The following is a 21,405-nucleotide window of genomic DNA, read 5'->3' on the forward strand; positions in this document are numbered from 1 at the left end:
CCCAAAAACTACCACAAATGTGTTTCTCCAATGGTTGGTCATCTGTAAATGCTGGTTTTAGCCAACTCTCCAAAAATTCTCGTTTATTAAAAAAAAAAACTTATGCGTTATAGTAAAAATATTCGCTTTTACTTGTGCGTAATTTTTCCCTTGTGTACTCTCTCTATTCACTTTTACTTATGCGTTATAGTAAAAATATTTTCTGTTTAACTTTTTACTTTTAGCCTATCAAGAGAAAAACATACTTCGTTCATATTTTCTTAAAATCAATTGCTTATTCTCCATATAATTTCCCAGGACCTAAGACTAGATATCAATTAATATTGGTATTGTGGTAAAATATTAATGTCAATCATTATTTCTTAAGGACCGTGCAAATTTTACCCTTAACATTAATTACCTCTGAATCATTTCACAAACTCTAAGACTGAATATCATTAATGTGGATATTGTGGTATCATGTCAATCATTATTTCTTAAGGTGGACACAGAAAAAAAAAGGAAGGAGTAATAACTACTGTTAGCTTTTTGGGGAAAAAGTTATTTTCTTGTTTAATAACACAGAAAATTCTTGGATAAAAGCAAGCTTGGTTGCAAACATTGGTTGATGGCTCCTCACAATCTTAAAAAATTAATAATGTATATAAGAAAATAGATACAGGTTGCACCCAAGGATGTGATCTAGTGGTCAATGAAGTGGTTGAAAATCAGGTTCAAATTTCAGCGGAGAAAAAAAACAGTATGATTCTTTTCATTTGTCCTACCCTTGGTGGATAGAGATACCTGGTATCTATTGTTGGTGGGAGGTGGCAGGTATCCTATGAAACTAGTTGATGTGATAGAATACTAGCCCAGACACCACGGTCATCATAACAAAAAGTGGTCAGTTTCCAGCTGGGATATCCTTATTAGGAACGTGTCAAGTTTACTTCTATGGAACACAAAGTCTATAGATCCGCACTACTGTCAACTTTACTTCTATGGAGGAACAAAGGTTTTAGATCCTCTGATGTCAACTTGACTTATATGAAGCACAAAAAAATCTATAATTTCTTAACCTCACGCTCTACTTTCTGGTCATTCATCTTTTGAGATGAGCACCGCTCTTATGTTTAGAATTTTTGTTAAAAGCTTCTGAAAATTAGTGATAAAAGCAGTATACGGCTTAGCAATTAGCTAGGTAGTCTTTGTTTTGGTTAGCTTTTTTTCTTTTGGCTAGGTACTCTGCAATGGTATTCATTAGGTGTTCCAATTATTTTTACTAAATGATTTTTTCTCTACATGGACTTGTACTAAACAATATATTTTCAACTTTGCAGGGGATGTTTGAAAGCTTATCACCCTGAATGTGCGGGGGTAGAGGACTCAGTTTTGACAAGTGATGAACCTTGGATATGTGGCAAGCCTCTTAATTCATCTTTCCTCAAGCAAATTTAATATTTCAAAATTTACTCTGTCCTTATGTTTTTTTCTGGGAGTTCTTTTCCTTTTGCTAGTTTATCGATTTTGACTAACCAAAGTTAAGCGTGACAAAGCTTAGTGTATATTGAGTGAAAAAGGCAACTGAATTTTGAGTTTCTGTTATATTGAGATTTCTTAAAATAATTCACAGCAAAAAAAATTGTATTTGCTATTTCTCCATGTATACTAGAATGAACATGGATATGGACTGCTCTTCTTAAATAATTTGCTTAATAACCTTGCAGTCGCATACACTGTACTAGGTGTTGCTTACCCTTTTACTTGGATGAATCAAAATAGTTTTCTTTGATATAAAGATACTATTAAAGGGAGGACGCTAAGCTATACATTAGTTGAAGTTCCATGATATCCTCTGTCAGATATAAGGAATTACAAAACCGCCACTTTGACAAGCAAGGTTTCCAGTGGTTTGAGTGTTTGGAAAGTAGTAGTAACTTGGAAGGTTGTTATTTTTTAATTTATTTTTGTTTTGCATGCATATACTTCTCGTTAAAAAATAAGCTTCCAAGAAGGCCAAATGATTCTTCCCATAGTTTATAACGGTACGACATCGAGTAGTTGTTGAAGTTCTCCTTCATGTCACTGTAGCTGCTTTGGGGATAAAGTTGATTTTACACTCCTATCTTGCCTCAATGAATTTTTTTGATGGTTGGATGTCACATTTAAAATCTTAATCAACTTGCCAGTTATGCACTAAAATTAACAACATACCCTGAATAGAAAAGTGGGTGGAGTTTGGAAAGGATAGTGTGAACAACTGTGCATAACCTTCCACTTCCTTGTGAAGTTAGAGAGGTTGTTTCTAAAGGACCCCAGGCCTAAGTAACGCATATTAAAAGAAAATGAAAATGAAATAGAAGTGAAGAAGTTCATTACCAATTTTTTTTAAAAATAGTAGTGAAGAAGTCATGTTGAAAATAATGGAGAAAAGAACAATAAGAATAAAAATAATATGATAACCTAAGCAAAAGAGAATAAAACAATGGGTAAAAAAATCGAAGAATAAGATGGTTAGGAGAGTAACAACAATAATACTGATAGGGAAAGCTAGACAACTCGACAATCTACTACTTTCTACCCTAATTCCTCGACCTCCATATTCTCCTATCTAAGGTCGTGTCCTCGGTAAGCCGTAGTTGTGCAGTCCTATCTAATCACCTCTCCCTAATACTTCTTCGGTCTATCTTGGCTTCTCCTTAGAACCAACTTATTCAACCTCTCACACCTTCTCACTAGGACATCTGATCATGTTCTCTTCACATGTTCAAACTATATCAAGCTCGCCTCCGTCATCTTGGCCACCACAGGGACCACTTGCACTTTGTCCAGAATATCCTCGTTTCAGATCCCATCTTTCCTAGTATGCCCATACATCCATTACATTATCCTCATTTCCGCTACTTTGAACTTTTGGACGTGTGAGTTCTTGATTGGCCAATACTAAAATGTTTGATTTTAAAATGTTACTCATTATAAATCATCTTTTTTTTCTTCATTAAATTTATGAACCACTGGATTAATCTCAACTGCAGCAGTTCCTGGTATGTATGCTGGTGGGACCCTGTGTTGATAGCTTCCCAAAGAAGCAAATCCTTCTGTTCTATGTTCCATACAGAGAACGGGAAAATGTTGTCTCATGTTTACTACATCTCCTCTATTTAGAAAGTATTATTCAAGAAGAGTCCAACTTTTACATCCTCGTTTGAGATGTCACTTATTACGTCGTGATAAAAGACTAATGAGAGCGTGTGTATATATAGTACTTCCCAATTACTTTAGTTAATGATCTCCAACAAATCTCCAAAGAGATGGCCTAGCGGCTAGGAGCTGGATTAACAACTCAGTGTAATCCCACAAATGAGTATAGGGTTTCTAATACTAAGTATTAAAATATTTTGAAGAAAATCTTTGGAGTATAGTTGTCAGAATTTTAGGCGATTGATATGCAGTACATAGTAGGAGAGAGAGAGGGGGAGGGAGAGAGAGAAATAGAACTTTAGTGAACATCTTACTATGGATCTCTATTATTTTGTCTACTTCTTGTATGTGGGAGCCCTTTACCTTTGTAAATGAATATATTTCTTTAAACTTGATAAAAGAAAAATGGACATTTTGCTATGAATATATGATAGCCCTTTAAATGATTTTGCATATTGCTCAACTCTAGTATATACTATTTTTTAGGTTCCAAAAAAGAAAGTTTTGCTTCCATTTTTGTTCAGTCTTAAACTGGAGTTTATTTTCATTCAGCAGATAGTATTATGTCTTGATACAGCATTAAATGTTTTGTGGGACCAGATTCTCAAAAACAAATACTAACCAACTGATGTTATAGATTCTTCTCTTAGTTATAACGCCAAAAGTCAAATTAAGAAAATACATCATGTGGAAGAGGGGAAGTTTGTTTCAGAATTGATTGTGAATCTATTCCATTCTATGAAGAATGTTTGCACAAAGCACTTGAATATATTTAGTTGTGCTGAGGGCATATGAAAAGCTTTTGTTCATTTTGAGTGATGAGGAAAATAAGATCGAGAAAGACTTCAGACCCCCCCCCCTCTAGAGCATATGCTTAAGGATGCATGCATGGAAGCTCAATAAAATAATTTGCATATTCTAACTCAAGATATAATGTCTTGGCACAAATGAAATGAGTAATTTTCTAGGCAATTTCTGAGGGTCTCACATATCTCCATATTTAGGCAGTTCTATGGTCAAGGAATTATTACTGTTCTTTTCTAGAGCCAGTATTTTTCTTTATTTCTTTGTGTAGTTTAGATTTATATTTGTTTCCCAAGGCAAAAGGTAAATATAAAGGCATAAAAAAAATTAGAAGTATGTGGTATTGGATCCTGGCGGCTAGCCCTATTTCATGATGAGCAAGTATGATTAATGGTTATTTAATTCCCTTAAATTTAAACTACTTGAAGGATGATATTCTCATGTGTAAATAAATTATGATAAGAAAATTGTTAAGCTCATAATAGACTTATTCTTAACAAATATAACTTAATATGTAGATACAAGTTTTAGTTCCATACTTAACCTCAGCCTTAATTCTCTATGGATAGACTTCTTTATCATACATGTGCATGCTTAAAAACCTTGATAAGAATATGATAATACATATAAGCCAAGAGAATATAAAATGCTTAAAATAATTATATTCTGAGAAATGATTACTGTAATCATGTTTTTCTTGAGTGTTGGAGTTTGATGTAGGAACAAAATTTCCTTTCAATTACAAAACAATATTAGAATAAATATTATTGCTTAAGTTGGCTCCAAATTGCTACTGCACCACTTTTTGGAACGATGAACCAGAATGTTAGAGATTAGAAGTCTGTGGTAACTGTTGCTGAAATAGATAAGCATTTATCACTCAAAGACATTAGATAAATGGATAGCCTGGTGTGTCAAGCTTCCTATGTTCACACAGGCTCCAGGGAAGGCCACACCCCAAGGAACTGTAACGTGGATTTCATTCGAACATTTTAAGTTTGAGTACTTATATATTGTTGGCTTATATATTCTCGTGTTAATTTAACTGGTCATGTATTGCTTTTTCATTACATAGAATAAATATAGATAAATATAGTTGTGCAAAATGTAACATCAGTTTTACCGTGTTCCAGGACGACATGCATGCTTAATTTGCAAAGGAAAATCATATTATCAGTGTTATTGTTGTGATAGAGCTTCATGCTGGAGCTGCATTGGTGAGATTGACTTTGTCCATCTTAAAGGGAGGAATGGATTGTGCAATAATTGCCTAAAGCTCGCATTGCTTGTGGAAGAAAACAGGAATATTGATTCTGATGGGGTATGCATGATTATTATGTTACTCGAAAACTGTATTTTTTTGGTTCAGTACTGATTAATTAGTTCATTTTGGAAATGTTTATCTATAAATCCAAAGAGAACTTGTCATGGAAAAATATTAACTGAACTAGCCCAGAAAAACAGCTTGCAAGTTAGGGGGTGTTTGGACTGACTTCTTTAAGTGACTTATAAGTTAAAAGTCACCAGTTTGGGAACCCCCAACTTTTGACTTTTGGCTTCTTTTTGTACTTTTTTCAGCTTTTATGCACTTTTTGTGTTACCCAAACACTTTCAAAACTAAAAAATACTTAAAAAGCCAAAAGTCACTAAAAATAAGTCAATCCAAACACCCACTTTACAGCATGACACTTTATAGCATTGACATATAATTACGTTTAATACTCATGATAAATGAAGCCAAGTCTATAAAGAGCATTGAGAGGTGACAAGTTTGACAACAGGAAAGTATGAGATGCGCTTTTGGTTTCTCTCTCTTTAAAACACTACATTCATTTGTGATCAGAAAAAGTGAATGATTATTATGTATGAAAAAAGATTAAGTTTCCTGTTCAGTTTTCAAGGTGAACTGTATTTTAGAAGTTCAAAAAGTTAACTTTCTCTCAGGAAGTGGCTTCACACAGGTTTAACTAAGAAAATCTTAGTTGTATTCAATAGGTATTGATTTTATCGTCATTTTATTGTTTCCTGAATTAATTCTACCTCTAGGCGTCCGAATATTGAGTTTATTCTAGTAAAACGTGGGGAGGATATTATCACAATTGATCTTCTTGTGTCACAAACTCTATTAACAGCTTACTTTCCTCTGTTTGAGCATGTGAGATTACGTCTTGCATTTTATCACTAGTATCGCATTGGCAATATTCAGTTAGATTAGTCTTTCTTTTATTGCTTGATATATCTCCTTTCCTATTTGCTTTATTTTTCCTCTAGTTAATGAGTAATATGTTCCATTTTTAATATGAATGACTGTTACTTTCCAGGAAATTGCAGACTTCAGAGATCGGGAAACATACGAGTGCCTTTTCAGGGAGTATTACGAGTTAGTAAAGGAAAAAGAAGGAATTGACAAAAATAAACTTCTTGCTGGTAAGGCTCAACTAGACAAGGAGAAGAGATGCCAAATTAGCTCTTATTCAAATAAACGTTGTGAGAAAGAGGATGAGCAGTTTTCTTCAGGCAATAAAAATTTCAATGATGGAGAACCTAAGAAGAAAAAGCTTAAAATGAAAAGATGTACACAGCAGAAAACAAAGACGCAAAGCAAAGTCATCGGCAGCCTTGAACAAAACAAATTATCCTCAATTTGGTATTCAACTGCACCAAAAAGTCAATTTGCAGCCTTGATTCCTGAAAATATCAAACTCGTTTACCTGAGGCGGAGCTTGGTAATGGAGTTGATCAAGCAGCCTGAGTCAATTAAAACCAAGATTATAGGAAGTTTTGTTCTGGTCAAGTTAGATCCACAGCGTAACTCTCATCAGCTTGTGCAAATTACAGGTTGTTTTAACAAATGATTTCATTCTTTGATTTGTCTTGAAATGGTTGCTAGCATCCATCGGTGGACTACTGTGAATATGATGCTGCATTATGCTCGTGTTTTCAATACCTGAGTTTTTAGATAATTGGGCATCAACTAGCCAGAACACCTATTTTTTTCCCTAAAACAAATGATTATGTTTTCTCAACTAACTTTGTTTACACTTTTGTGGTTATCACGACATTAATAATCTGTTCAAGCACATGAAGCTGAAGTTGAATCTTGAAACTCATCTTTTCATAATTTCCTTTGGGCTAGTCATTATTGTGTTGTTAATATTGAGAGAAGAGTTCATGCTTTACACCCTCTATATTATGTTTTGGAACATATAAATCTTCTTTACAATTTGTTGTACTTTGTTTGCCCATGTCGTATGATACTATTATTATTTGGTGAGTCGAATTGTTTCTTTATTTGACTACGATATGTTTAAATAAGTTGGTTCGATTTTACCAAATAATTGTGATTAGCACTAATTAGCAATATGTATTTTTCAAATATGTAAATATTATTTTTAAAATGGTTAAACATCGATGTCAGAATACGCGTAGAGAATCAGATGAGTGGATTCTGTCATACCACTCTTTCCGGAACGGAGGATGATCGTTGCTAAGCTAAAACATGTTACTCTCTCCAACCCAAAGAAAAAGAGTAGAAGACCTAGTTTGACTAGCACCGTAGGTTGTAAGAGAAATTTTATAATAAATTACTATTATTAAACTTAATACTCCCTCGTCCCATTTTTATGTGGCACTTTTCGGATTTCGAGATTCAAACAAGGCTATGTTTGACCATAATTTTTTCATAAATCTTTTATACATTTTGAATTATCAACTATTGTGACTTATAGTACTTTTTTATGTTTTTTTTCAAATATATAAATTTCATTTAATTTGATGATTCCATGTGTAAGTTCCTGTCAAACTTAATCTGTTTGACTCTCGAAAAACAAAAAATTTCACATAAATTGGGACAGAGAGAGAGTAGTATTTAGGGAAATTTGATATGTGAATAGAGTGGATTAGTTCGATGAAAAGATATGACGTGGTGAAATAAGTAAATCAATCAATTAAAAAAGCTCAGTAAATTTTGAAGAGAAAAAGAAAAGCAGGTCGAAATATTGGATGGAGATATTGAGGCCATGATCATAATATTATTCTTATCTTCCAAGTCTTAATATAGAATATTTATCTTCCATTGAAATATTAATCTTGACCACCAATTTTGCTTTCAAACTGACATCGTTCTTGTTTAAGGAGTGTTCTCAGGGGCCAAGCTTGGATCAAGTGATACGTGCAACAGCGAGAGTTCAATTCAAGTTTCAAATGTGGCAACAGATGTTAGCTTGACCATGCTTTCAGATAATGATATTTTTGAGGTAACCTACTTCATCTTTTGAGGGCATCTGTCTATGCAAACTCTACTTATAATTTGACATGATTTTTCAGCTAATCAACTAAATAGAATTTGACATGATTTGTGGTTAACCCTTCAATTCAATGAATTTCGACATTTTCCTGTGTTTTTCAGGAAGATTGTGATGTGCTCAGAAAAAATGTGAAAGCTGGGCTTCAAAAGAAGCTTACAATTGTAAGTTTTCTTGGATTGCATTTTGAAATAACTATTACGCTGAAACATAGTCTAGATATTATTATATGACTGAAAGCTTTGTATGATTAACTGTTGTTTCCCGCATAAAATACCCGCAATTAAATGACTTCTCCAAAAAGTGATCTCTCTGTCGGCACTGCTCGGTACAAGTTCTGGTTGCCTCTAGAAAACCCAATTTCTGTTTGTTATGTAGTGTTAGAGCTTGTAATATGGATTTTGAGCGGGAACTAGTTTCTCCTGTCTCAGCTCTTCAGGCGGCATGCTGTTTGCAATATACGACATGCTCTCTTGCGGATTACATACATGAATATACGACTGTTATAATCTTGTATCCTTCATGTTCTATGGTGTGACCCCTCTGGTGGGAAGGAACTAGTAGAGCCTGGGTGGATCTTGGATGGGATAGTTGCACCCAATTCTTAACCAGTTCTGAAAAAAGACGCAGATCAAGAGAGAACTACTGGAGTGATCACGTGAATTTTCAATCTTCTTCTTCTCCTCCTAATCCTTTTCCCTTATCGATGTAGATTGTTGGTGGAAAAATGATGGCTGTAATGTGAATATGTTCTCCAGTCCCGGTCTCTGGCACTAATTATTCTGTGAACTTATAGTGTCCTCAGTTTTGGTTTCACCAAGTAAGAGTGCCTGCTAGCTGGCCTTTATCATCATGTTGCATTTCAAATAAAAAAGCATGTCTTACTGAAACCCTTTTTCTTCTTTCTTTTTAAGCAAACTCTACAGCACCACATCAACAAAAGTTTGTTCCCATCATCTGCATGTTACATGAATATTCTTTTTCTCTAAAAGGATAAGACATAAATTGCATTATTGGGAAGGTCACAAGATAGAATATAACTGGACTTTGAATAGGTGCATCTAAAACACTAATGCAGATCAGCCAAACAACATGATTCAATAGTGGATTACGTGGATCAGTGCACTTCTTGCCTAGTCCAGGAGATCAGATCTTGGTGCTATTTTGAGTTCACGCCATAGAGATCAGATCTCCATAGATCGACAACATATGAAGCAGTTACTTCCTTGGCCATTCACCTGTCTTCCTCCTCATACTTAGCATCGATGACTTTCCCCCACAGCATTTGCTTGTTAATTACATACTTCCACAGCCATTTCATTCGGAGAGCCTTACTGTGGTTTTTACTCTTTCAGGTTTTTAATTCCCAGACCCCCATATCTTCTTCCACTATCAGATCTTTCCATTTGACAAAGTTATAGCCTTCCCTTTTGAATTTCCTTTTTTTAAAAAAAAAATTGCTTTTGAGTTTGTATCACTTCATTTAAAATAATGAGCTACTGGAAAGGCAATACTTCTATTTAATTTGCATTTGGTTTAATCATTATGCTCACTTGTTGGCATGGATATATTCCCTGAGCCATGGGGGAGACTCATATCGAATAAAAAATTCTTGCTCTGACACCATTTAGAATTGTGTGTGTCATCTCTATTAAATGTTTGATCTATTAGAAAGTTGATACTTCTAATTTAACCTTCTACATTTCTGAAAGATACAAACTCAGTTCCTCAAGTTTTCCAGTTATAGATTCAGTTGAACTCCAATTTCATTTAGTACTACCATAAAACTTAATCTCCTATTTGCAGGTGGAGCTTGACCAGAGGGCTAAAATCCTTCACGAGGACATCACAAAGCACGTATGGTTTCAGTCTTTCCAAGTTACTTTTAAAGTTGGATAATTTATTTTCTTAGGAACTCCTTGTTGATTTGGATAGCTTGTAGCTCTATGAATTTATACTCCATTGGCATTATATCGTGCAACATGGATTAAATGCTTTAAAAAGATTTCAGCTTCCATTTCAGTATCATGGAGTTATTAGGGACCTTTTATTTTATCTTAATTCCATATATTTGCGAAACATCTAATATCTGGTGACCCCTTCACTTTTAATGTCAAGAGGATTGCTCGAGAGCTGAAAGTGTTGCAAGGAAAAATTGATCAAGCAAATGAGAAAGGATGGAGACAAGAATATCCTTTTTTCCTTCTTTTTTTGGGTGACCAAATTTATCGTATTTGACAGAATGCCAAACCAGTCCCAAGGATGGAAAATTAGCACAGATTTGGTAGTAAGCTTCTGTGTATGGTCACCAGCATTACTTTCTATGATCACCAATTTCATCCTAACCTCTATGTTCCTCCTTTATCATCTCATCCTTCATTTCCTAATTATGTCTGTGTGTACTGTTATCTCGATGTTCTTCATCCTGGTCCATTCTGCAAAGAAAGGAAAGTATTTCCTTAATCACTTGGTTTTTACGCTTACCAAGCATCTGAATAGAAGATATCTCCTACAGCAAGATTCATACCTGTCATCTGTGCTGGAAAATATTCCTCGAGTGACTCCAGAGGAAATAGAGCCTGTATCTCTTGATGGGAATGACAATCAGATAGTAACCACTATAAAGAAGAATATTACTGGAGTTACTCCTGAGAAAATAGATAGTGAACCTCTGGCTGAAAATGATGATGGGAAGCTTTCTTCAGACAATGGAGATTTCAGTGGTGGAGGACCTCCGAAGAAGGGGGATGAAAAGAAAACATATACACAGCAGAAAACAAAGATGCAAAGAAGAGACACTTCACAGAAAAAAGAATTTGTTGGATGGGGATCAAAATCTCTAATTGACTTTCTTCATTTTATAGGTCACGATACCAGAGAAAAATTATCCCCATATGATGTGACATCGATGGTAATTAAATATGCAAATGAAAATGACCTTATCCATCCTATTGAAAAGAAAAAAATCCTTTGTGATATTCAGTTAGAAGCTCTTTTGGGGGGAAAAGTGGTAAACAAAGACAAAATACTTAGCCTCCTTATAAGCCATTTTGTTGAAAATGAGGAGCGATTACAAAAGAATGAGCTTGATCATGATCTTGAAGACAATGACACAGAAATGTTTGTGGCTTCTAAAACTGAGAAAAAGGTTGAACAAAACAAAAGTTCCTCAATTTGGTATTCAACTGCAGCACAAAGTCAATTTGCAGCCTTGATTCCTGAAAATATCAAACTTGTTTACCTGAAGAGGAGTTTGGTTCTGGAGATGATCAAGAAGCCTGAGTCGTTTGAAACCAAGATTATAGGAAGTTTTGTTCGGGTCAAGTTAGATCCACGTGATTTTGAGCTGCGTAACTCTCATCAGCTTGTGCAAATTACAGGTTGTTTTAACAAATGACTTTATTCTTTGATTTGTTTTTTAAATAGTTGTTAACATCCCTCAGTGAACTGCTGTGACTGTGTGTGAATGCTGCATTATGCTCATGTATTCCATACAAAATTTTTGGATACTTGAAATTATCCAAAATATGACTGCTGTGAATATGTCTGAATGCTGCAGTATGCTCATGTCTTCCATTCAGAACATCCGTTTTTTTAACATAAATGATTCCTCAACCAACTTTGTTTACTCTTTTTGTTGTTATCATGGCGTTTATAATCTGTTCAAGCCCATGAAATAAAAGTTGAAACTCAAAACTCATCTTTTCATCTTTCCATGAACTGAATTTCCTTTAGGTTTTTCATTGTTGTTTTGTTAATATTGAGAGAAGAGTTCATTCTTAAAACCCTCTATATTTCGTTTGGAACATAAAAACCTTCTTTTCCCAGTTATTATACTTTGTCTGCTCATGTTCTATGGTGCTATTCCTATTTGGTGAGTCAAAGTGTTTCTTCTTTGACTACAATGTGTTAAATAATTTGGTAAGAGTTTACCAAAATAATTGTTATTAGTGGTAATTAATATGCAGTTTTCAAATATGTAAATATTATTTTGAAAATAGTAAAGCATCGATTCAGAATTTACATAGAGGATCAGATGAGTTGATTCCGGATCGCTGCTAAAGTAAAACAAGTTACATTGTCCAACGGTCCAACCCAAAGAAGAAGAGCAGAAAACCTAGTTTGAATAGCTTCAAAGGTTGAGAAAGAAAATTAGAAATAGGTCACTATAATTAACTTTAACAGGATTTGGATAAATCTGGAAGTAGAAATTTGATATGTGAAAAGAGTGGAATAGATGGATGAAAAGATTATACGTGATGAAATAAGATAAATCGAGCTCTTAAAGAAGCTCAGTAAATTTGGAAGAGAAATAAGCAAGCAGGTCAAGTAAATTGGATGGAGAGAGTGAGGCAATGATCATGATCTTATTTTCATCTTCAAAGTCTTAATATAGAATATTTTCTTCTATTAAAAACTTTATGTTGAGCACCAAGTTTGCTTTCAAACTGACATCTTTCTTGTTTAAGCGAGTGTTTCAGGGATCCAGCCTGTATCAAGCGATAACTGCTGTTGCAAGAGTTCAATTCAAGTTTCAAATATCGCAAAAAATGTTTGCTTGAACACGCTTTCTGATGATGAATTTTCTAATGTAACCTACTTCAACCCTTTTATGATCATTCTACCTATATGTTCATTACATAAGATATTAAATGTTGTCAATCCAAGTCTTGTCATGTACAAACACGTGTAACTCTTCTAACTTTAGAGTTAGATTCCATACTGCTAAAAGCAGACTGCAAAAGAGTTGATAATTTTGGATGTTGGTTATTTTCTAGGCTATATTTGTTTTAATCTTTTAAAAAGGATCAAAGGTTTTCTCTTGTTTTGAGAAGTTGTTATCATTGGCTGTTTCAGATTTTTGTGTTAGCGGTGTCATAATAGATTTCACTCTTGGAAAAGATCCTGATTGCAGCCAATGATAGGAGGTGCAGCATGTGGATTAGCTATCCTCTTTTTTGTACTAACAGAAGAAAATATCTTTTTAATTCTTCTTGTAGGTGCAATTTACACCACAAATATGGGAACTTTATATGTTTTCCAGTTATTGTACAACAACATACTCAGTGTAATCCCATATCTAGGGTATGGGGAGGGTAGAGAGTATGCATACATCACCCCCTTTATGTTTTTAGTTACGGAAAAAAAAACAAATTCAGTGACTGAAGAGTGGCTTCATTTGGGTTACCAATATTCTCAACCTTGTGAAAGCTGAGGTAGTTTTGTATGATCATCAAATTGGAAGTAATTTAAAATATCCTAGATGATAAATATTTGATAGCATTCTAGAGCTGCTGGACTGCCATTGTAATCGGAGCACTCCTATTTTTGTTCAGTCTTTTGAGCTACTCTTGGTGCATTTACACTAATGGAAATGGCTTATCACTTTGAGTATTTGTTGAACTGAGGGAAAAAGCTGATTGAATGTTATTACTAATAAAAAATGAAATGATTGAACGTTTCTAGTAGCCTAGATCCTAATGGAAGCTAGTTTTATGTTTCTTCAGAATACAACATAGCATCTTACCCTTAGTTGATTTGAAGCTGTTACATGTATTCATTTATACTTGAGAAACATCTTAACAGTGCGGAACTACCCAATGGAAAAAACTCTACCAAAAAGCTTTCTTGGTTAACCCTTCATTTCAATGTGTTTTGACATTTTTCTCTGTTTTTCAGGAAGAATGTGATGAGTTCAGAAAGAAAGTCAAAGATGGGATTTTTAAAAAGCTTACAGTTGTAAGTTTTTTTGGCTTGTATTTTGACATAACTATTACGTTGAAACATAGTCTCGATGTTATTATATGACTGAAAATTTTAATATGATTAACTATTGTTTCCAGTATAAAGTACTCCCAAATAAATGACTTGCCCAAAAAGGGATCACTCCGTAGGGACTGCTCAGTGCAGGTTCTGGTTGCCTCTAGAACAACCCAGTTTCTCTTTTGTTATAAAGTACTTCTCAAGTCTCAGCTCTTCAGGCAACATGCTGCTTGCAACCTACCACATGCTCTCTTGCCTTGTTCTAGGATTCATCCTTTCCCTACGAGTGACTTGGTCATTTTCATGTATTCTTCATGTCCTGTCATGTGACCCTTCTGGTGGAAGCAACTAGTAGAACCTGGGTAAATCTTGGCTGGGTTAGTGGGACCCAATTCTTAACCAGTTCTGAAAAGGACTCTGATCAAGGGAGAAAGAATACTGGAGTGGCCAAGTGAATTCTCAATCTTCATCTTCTAATCCTGGTCCCTTATCATGTAGGTTGTTGATGGAAAAACGAGTCAATGTAATGCGAATAGGTCCTCCAGTCCTGGCCTGTAGCATTAAACATTCCTTTACTTGATAATGTCTCAGTTTTGGTTTCACCAAATAAAAGTGCCTGCTAGCTGGCCTTAATCATCGTGTTCCATTTCAAATAAGAAGTGTGACTCACTGAAACCGATCGTCTTTTTTCTTTTTTAGCGAACTCTACAGCGCCAGCTCAAAAGAACTGTTTTCTCGTCATCTGCATGTTACATGAATATTCTTATTCTCCAAAGGTTAAGACAACTTTAGAATTGCATTTTTGGGAAGGCCCCAAGATAGTGTATATCTTGACACTGAACAGGTTTATGTAGAACATTATCGCAGATCATCCAAACAACATGATTCAATAGTGGGTAACGTGGATAAGTGCACTTAATGCCTAGCGGAGATAATGAGGAAAGCCTCCAGCTTAACACAGTGCTTTTCTAGTTCCCCTTTTACTATACATAGAGACCTTTTGAATTTCCTTTTCTCAAATAAGTGCTTTTGAATTTGTACAACTTCATTTATAATCTTGAGCTCTACTTGAAAGGGTATATAATTTGCATTTGGTTTTTTATCCTCCTCACTTATGGGCATGGATATATTCCCCGAGTCATGGGGAGTTTTCAGTAAATGGGTTGTGGCGAGACTCAAATCAACCAATTGTTTATTAAATGTTTGAGTTATTAGAGTGCTGATACTTTTATTTTTGTCTTGTACATTTCTGAAAGGATATAAGCTCAATTCCTCTAGTTCCCCAGTTATAGATTCATTATGTTTTTACTACCATAAAACTTGCTCTCCTATTTGCAGGTGGAGCTTGAACAAAGGGCTAAAATTCTTCATGAGGACATCACGAATCATGTATGGTTTCAATCTTATTTGGATAATTTATTTCCTTAGGAACTTCCTTGTTAAGTCTGGATTGTTTGTAGCTCTACGAGTTTATACTCCATTGGCATATGAGAAAACAAAATATTATCATGCAACACGGATCAAATGTTGTAAAATGATTACAGCTTCCTTTTCAGTAACATGAAAACATTAGGGGCCTGTTCATTTTTATCTTGAGTCAATATACATTTAAATATCTGATGACACCTTCGCTTTTTAATGTCAGAGGATTGCTCGAGAGCTGGAACTTGCGCTGCAGAATATTCCTAAAGTGATTCCAGAGGAAGTAGAATCTCTTGATGGGGATGACAATCAGATGCACCTATGCTCAGATGAGGCAACCCTACAAAATAAAATAATCTTGGAGTGATACCATCAGAAAAATAATCAAAGATGAGAAGGATGGTAGTAAGATGCATCAATGCGCGGTTGTAATGATGCTATGTGCAACTCCCCATCTTCTCCTTGTTTAAATTGTTATTGTTAAGACTTTGCTGGAAAACTTTAGTAGATCGTATTTGAAGGAGGGATGATGCTTCTATCAGTTGCAGGTCTTACATTGGTATTTTGAATTTAGTTGCGACAAAGATTATTCAGTTTTAGCTTTGTTATTTATATTACAGCCAGTAAAAACTTTTTCTGAACAGCTTTAGTTATGAGAAAAACCAGGTTTACTCAATTTGAAGTTGCATTTGCTCTTGCTCTATATAATGATTCATGGTAAATCTAATTGAATTTTTCTTACTTTTTATATTAAAAAATTATATTTTTAAGTAAACGTATATGTGTCATTGTTGTCATTTTTAGTTAATGTCGTTGTCAAATGATTGAAATTTCTTCAAAAATTCAATATTCTTTATTGGTAGGATTTTTTCCCACAATTTCAAATCGTTTAAAATTTGAGCATGGACTCAAAATATACTAGGAAACAAAGATCTAATATCAAATACAGCTACAAAAACACGAATCAAAGAAATTTTTAAAAATGTGGGACTGATATCCATTATTCTGGAATTTTTTTCTTTACTGCATGTGAATCTTTTGAACTCTTCAAATGATTTTAGAATTTTGATTTTGTTTTAAAAAAAGAAATTAATGATGTCGAAATTTGAAATGATTTTGTAAAGGACTAGAGTACTTTGTGTGTTCTTGGTGTTCATAAGGAAGAAGTAGCAGAAATTTAAAAACTCCAATTGAGAAGTGTTGAACTTTGTTTGGTGTGCAAAAATGGTTTTGCAAAATCAGAGTTAAAAAATGGCATGTCTTTTCTTTGACGAATATGTCATAAAAGAGCTAAATTTTTAACATATGACATAAACAAGCCTTTTCTAAAAGTTCGAAGACATATTCGAATATTTTTCCTTTATTAGATGAAATTAATCAAACACCCAACTATCTGAAGTACATATATATAATTTTGTTTTGACAAAAATATTTCTCAGCTTAAATAGATTTGGAAGTCTAACTAAATAAGTTAGAAAATATTATAAAAGTTCTTTTTTTTCCTTTAATGCATTTATTTTAAAGTTGTCTTATATTAGGAGGGATAAAATTAGAAATAAAAATATTGCAGTTAAAAAATGAGGATAACATCAATGGAAAATAAGAAGTAGAAAGCGAGTCTAAAATGGTTGGACATGTGAATAAAAGTTAAGTGAATGTCTAATGTAGAGATGTGATAGATTGACTATAAATGTAGGTCGAAAAAATATTGGAGAGAAATGATTAGACAAGACATATCACGATTTAAATTTAGCGATGATATAATCTTATATTGGAGACTATGGAAGACATAAATTAAGAGCTAGTATAAATAGTCGCGTGTTATCTCACCTATCGTTACATGTTAGTAATTTGTAGAAGTATTATTGTAGTTTATTGTTCTTTAATTTCTACTAATATTTATTGGTTTTTTGTACTTCAGTTACAATGTTATTTTGTTGTAGAGATTGTTCTTTTTTCGAGCTGCTTTATCGTATTATCTTTTATATTTTATTTCATTTTCATTTATTAAAAGAAATAGTACTTATAACTTGCTAGAACCCATTTCCAAAATTATTTTGCCATGTCCACAATATTTTTAAGACTTTCCAATATTTTCGAGGACCAAATAATTAATTTTTAAAAAGAATTCCTAATTACTGAATAAGAATATATTCTCACCTCAATTTACAACATAATACTTGTATGTCGTATATATTTTCCTTTTCATATCAATAACATTAATATTATTTTAATAATTTTTGTCCTTCCATTTTTATTTTTATATGTTATTTTTAATATTTTGATTATCACATTATTTTACTATTATCACCATTCCTTTTTAAAAATAAATAATAATCCACACAATAATGTTTCCCTATACTTAGTTGATATGCCTTATTTACTTATGTACTTTCCTTTTCAAAATATTTTGATATGCGTTATGTACTTGAGTTAAAGGTCTTTTTGAGTCGGTAGTTCTGTCTTAACGAAGTAAAGCTTAGGTATGCGAACATTTTTCACTGTGGGTACTTACGGTTTGAATAAAATTTGATCCATATCAAAATTGAACTAAATCAATTAAATATATTGATTTTTGTTTTAATTTTGTTTGGATAGTTGTAATATCATATTTTTATTTTTATTTTATATAGAAGAGTGAAGTGGAGGACGTTCAAGGGAAAAAATGTAATTTCACGCTAATAAAAATTTATGAAGAAAGATAATAAATAATTCTAGAATTATCTTTCTATATATGAAGTGAATAATTATCAATGGTAACACGCTAACGAAAATCTTCCAAGAATGATAATAAAAAGATTAAATAGTTATAGAAACATCTTAAGTTATTGTTATTACCATTAACTTATTTTGTTGTTACTTCATTTTCTTTTTATTTCTTTTGTGGGTTATTGTGGTATCTATTTTATTACTACTCTATTTTACCATTAATTTAATTTAATTGTTAATATTTTTTCTATTCATTATACTTATTAAAAAGCCTACTTTTTATATAAAAATATCATGAATTAATTATTTTAATATTTTTTATTTTGGCTCTAATTAATATACTTGAAAATAAATTAGTGTGATAAAATTAATAATATATATTAGATTAAAATTAAAGAAAAAAATGTTAAAAGTAACTTTACAAATAAAAATGAATAGGATGATATATTTGTATTAAAGATGACCAAGAATAAAAATGTAATTTTATTCTAACAAAAATCTATCAAGAATAAATAATTTTATATTAAAGTTAAAAATGTAACTCATGCAAGCAAAAATCTATCAAGAATGATAACAAGAAAATTAAATAGTTCTAGAAACATTTTTAGGTATTATTATCAGTATTACCTCATTTTTGTTATTTTTTTATGAGTTATTGTGATATCTATTTATTGTATGAAAGTTAATAAATAATAATTACGCTTAGCTCTTAATAATTATATATCAAGTATAATATTAGGTGAAATCAATCAAAATTAAAATTAAAATTTATATGTATATTAAATTTTGTGTACTAAATACTTTAATTTTGCGATCATGCTATATAAAAAAATTAAAATTCAGAAGTTATTTTCTTTTTGAAATGAAATAAAAAATAAGTTCAAATAAATCAAAAATAAGGGAGTCATATATTAAAAATAAAATATATATGTCTTATTATTGAAATGAGCTTTCATATATTATTATTTTTTTTTAAAAAAAAAATGTTTGGCTTCCTTCTATTAATTTGTGCATATATGTGGAGTTTTAAACATTTGAACATTTTAATATAGAAATATAATGATTTGAAAACTTTCATTCTTCGTTTTAATTTCTAATTTGTTACTTATTTGAAAATTACATAAATAAAAAGAAGCTTTAAAAATGCAATGTAACAATTTAAGATATTTTTAGAAAAACATAGTTAAAAAACATAATGAAATTTGGTTGACTCCCTTATTTTTATCGAAACATAAAAATGCATATATTGTTTGAAAATAACGTAAGAACAAAAAGGTATTATGAACCACAGTTATATGACAACTAAAAACATGTGAGAATAGAAATTTCATTTACTTTCCTAAACTCACTTGTATCACATAAAATAAAATAGATAGAATAACATATATTATTCGAAAATAACATAAAAGATACTCCATAAATTAACAATTTAAAAAAATTTAGAAAACACATTAAAATTTAGTTTACCTTTCCAAATTTCATTTGTGTCAAATCAATTGGAAGGAAAAAAACTAACATAGTTGGGTCTGCGCTGTCGCGGACACATGATATCTAGTATTTATACAAATGAGATCCCTAGGACCGCCTATGTGCCGCGCCACCACAAACCTAGATTCTCTTTTAACTTATTAATTTTCAAAATTAGTCTTCCTTTTCATGAAAAGTCTCGACTTTTACAAAAAAGTTGTGACTTTTTATGAAAAAATGCAATTTTTAGGAAGAGTTGCAACTTTTACGAAGAGTTGCAACTTTTACATATTTGTGTACTTTGCTCATGTTGAGTGGCTCACTGACACCATTATTTATGTTACATATCCTAGTATGTATTTTTACAGTCATTAATTTATGCCTGTATTATTAAGGATACATGATAAGATATTATAATTTTCATTTACATCATGAATGTGTTGTAATCTTTTCGATAAGACACAATAATCATTTGTTCGCATTACCTTTTGTTGTTTATAAATTAAAGACATTCCTCTCATTATGAACAATGAAAATTTTAAACTACTTTTTTTTTCCTGAACAATTAAATGTTTGTGTATTTTGCTCCTGTTGAATGACTCACTGATATATCATTGTTTTTGTATCAATACAATGATAAATATATATATATATATATATATCTTGAGAGAATCTAATTTTTAAAACATCAGAAACTAGAACAGAATAATTTTTATAAAGGGACACTATGCATTCAATGTGCTTGACTTTTTTCATTCTGTTTCAAAACATTAATTGAGTTTTCAAACAAGTTTTTTCTACTGAAATTATTGAAGGTACAATAAAAAAGCAGCACTTACAAATCTCTAATGTATTCATCAATAACGTCATTTCTTCACATACAAGTATGCGATTTTGTATTTTTTAGAGAATATATCCTCTACTTTGCATGCCCATATTTTTCAAATTTTTGAGGTATGTTATTTCAAAACATAGAAACTTTTATGATTTAGAATGATTTGTTATCATCATTGATATCTCATAGTTTACTCCCTTTAATGTATTCTTTCCTCGCTTTGTTAAACCTTAAAATTATATTGATTATTTTTCGTTTGCTAAGTAAATGATCTCACTTAGACAAAAATATTTTTCCTTTTAACGTTTTCTCTTTTTTCCTGCTCATTATTCTCTTCTAAATATATTTGTTGTGAGTTATGACTATTTTTGGCAAGCTTTATTGAAGAATATGAAACAAAATCTACTCTAAATAAAAGTAAAATCTTAAATTAAAAAAAATAGGTCTATTAACATATATTTGTTGTCCTTCAATCCCAAGTCATATTTAAGCGTTTGAGTTATCTAGGTTAGAATCACTTTTAATTTTTTAATGTTCGAGAATATTTTTTAACATGAGTCTAAAATATAACATTTTTAATGGGAAAAGGGTCAAAATACCCCTCAACTTTGGTTTATTGTTTAACTTTACCATCGCCGTTAAAAATAAAGTTAAATTTACCCTCCCCTTAAAATAAAGTTAAAATTACCCCTCATTTGACGGAATCTCCAAAATTGACCTAAATTGACCCAATTACCCAATTTTTTTTAAAAAAAAAAACTATTTCCTATATTTAACTCGATAACCCGACCCCTTTATGAATTAACCCGATTAACCTAATGTCATATACCCATTTTCATTTATCCATTCCCACTCATTAAAGAACAAATCTTTAAACTTTTCAGTTCAAAATTCAATTATCATAATATTACTTTATGCCCC

The 21,405-nt window shown here is 32.0% G+C and overlaps 1 protein-coding gene across 9 annotated transcripts in view; it reads left to right on the top strand.

The window, feature by feature from the left end:
- Positions 1–21,405, top strand: part of LOC107007277 — an 81,875-nt gene that overhangs the window by 35,278 nt on the left and 25,192 nt on the right. For 7 of the 9 annotated variants that reach the window (XM_027917963.1, XM_027917968.1, XM_027917965.1 and 4 more), the window contains 11 exons: positions 1,320–1,399; positions 5,118–5,305; positions 6,306–6,822; positions 8,119–8,240; positions 8,393–8,452; positions 10,095–10,145; positions 10,407–10,477; positions 10,767–11,668; positions 12,758–12,879; positions 13,968–14,027; positions 15,390–15,440. In XM_027917963.1, the coding sequence (XP_027773764.1) occupies positions 1,320–1,399; positions 5,118–5,305; positions 6,306–6,822; positions 8,119–8,240; positions 8,393–8,452; positions 10,095–10,145; positions 10,407–10,477; positions 10,767–11,668; positions 12,758–12,879; positions 13,968–14,027; positions 15,390–15,440 (2,224 nt within the window). The remainder of the gene's footprint in view (positions 1–1,319; positions 1,400–5,117; positions 5,306–6,305; positions 6,823–8,118; positions 8,241–8,392; positions 8,453–10,094; positions 10,146–10,406; positions 10,478–10,766; positions 11,669–12,757; positions 12,880–13,967; positions 14,028–15,389; positions 15,441–21,405) is intronic. The other 2 variants (XM_027917978.1, XM_027917986.1) reach the window with 2 other exon arrangements.

The sequence above is a fragment of the Solanum pennellii genome, chromosome 1 (genome assembly GCF_001406875.1).
Source record: "Solanum pennellii chromosome 1, SPENNV200".
Taxonomy (NCBI): domain Eukaryota; kingdom Viridiplantae; phylum Streptophyta; class Magnoliopsida; order Solanales; family Solanaceae; genus Solanum; species Solanum pennellii.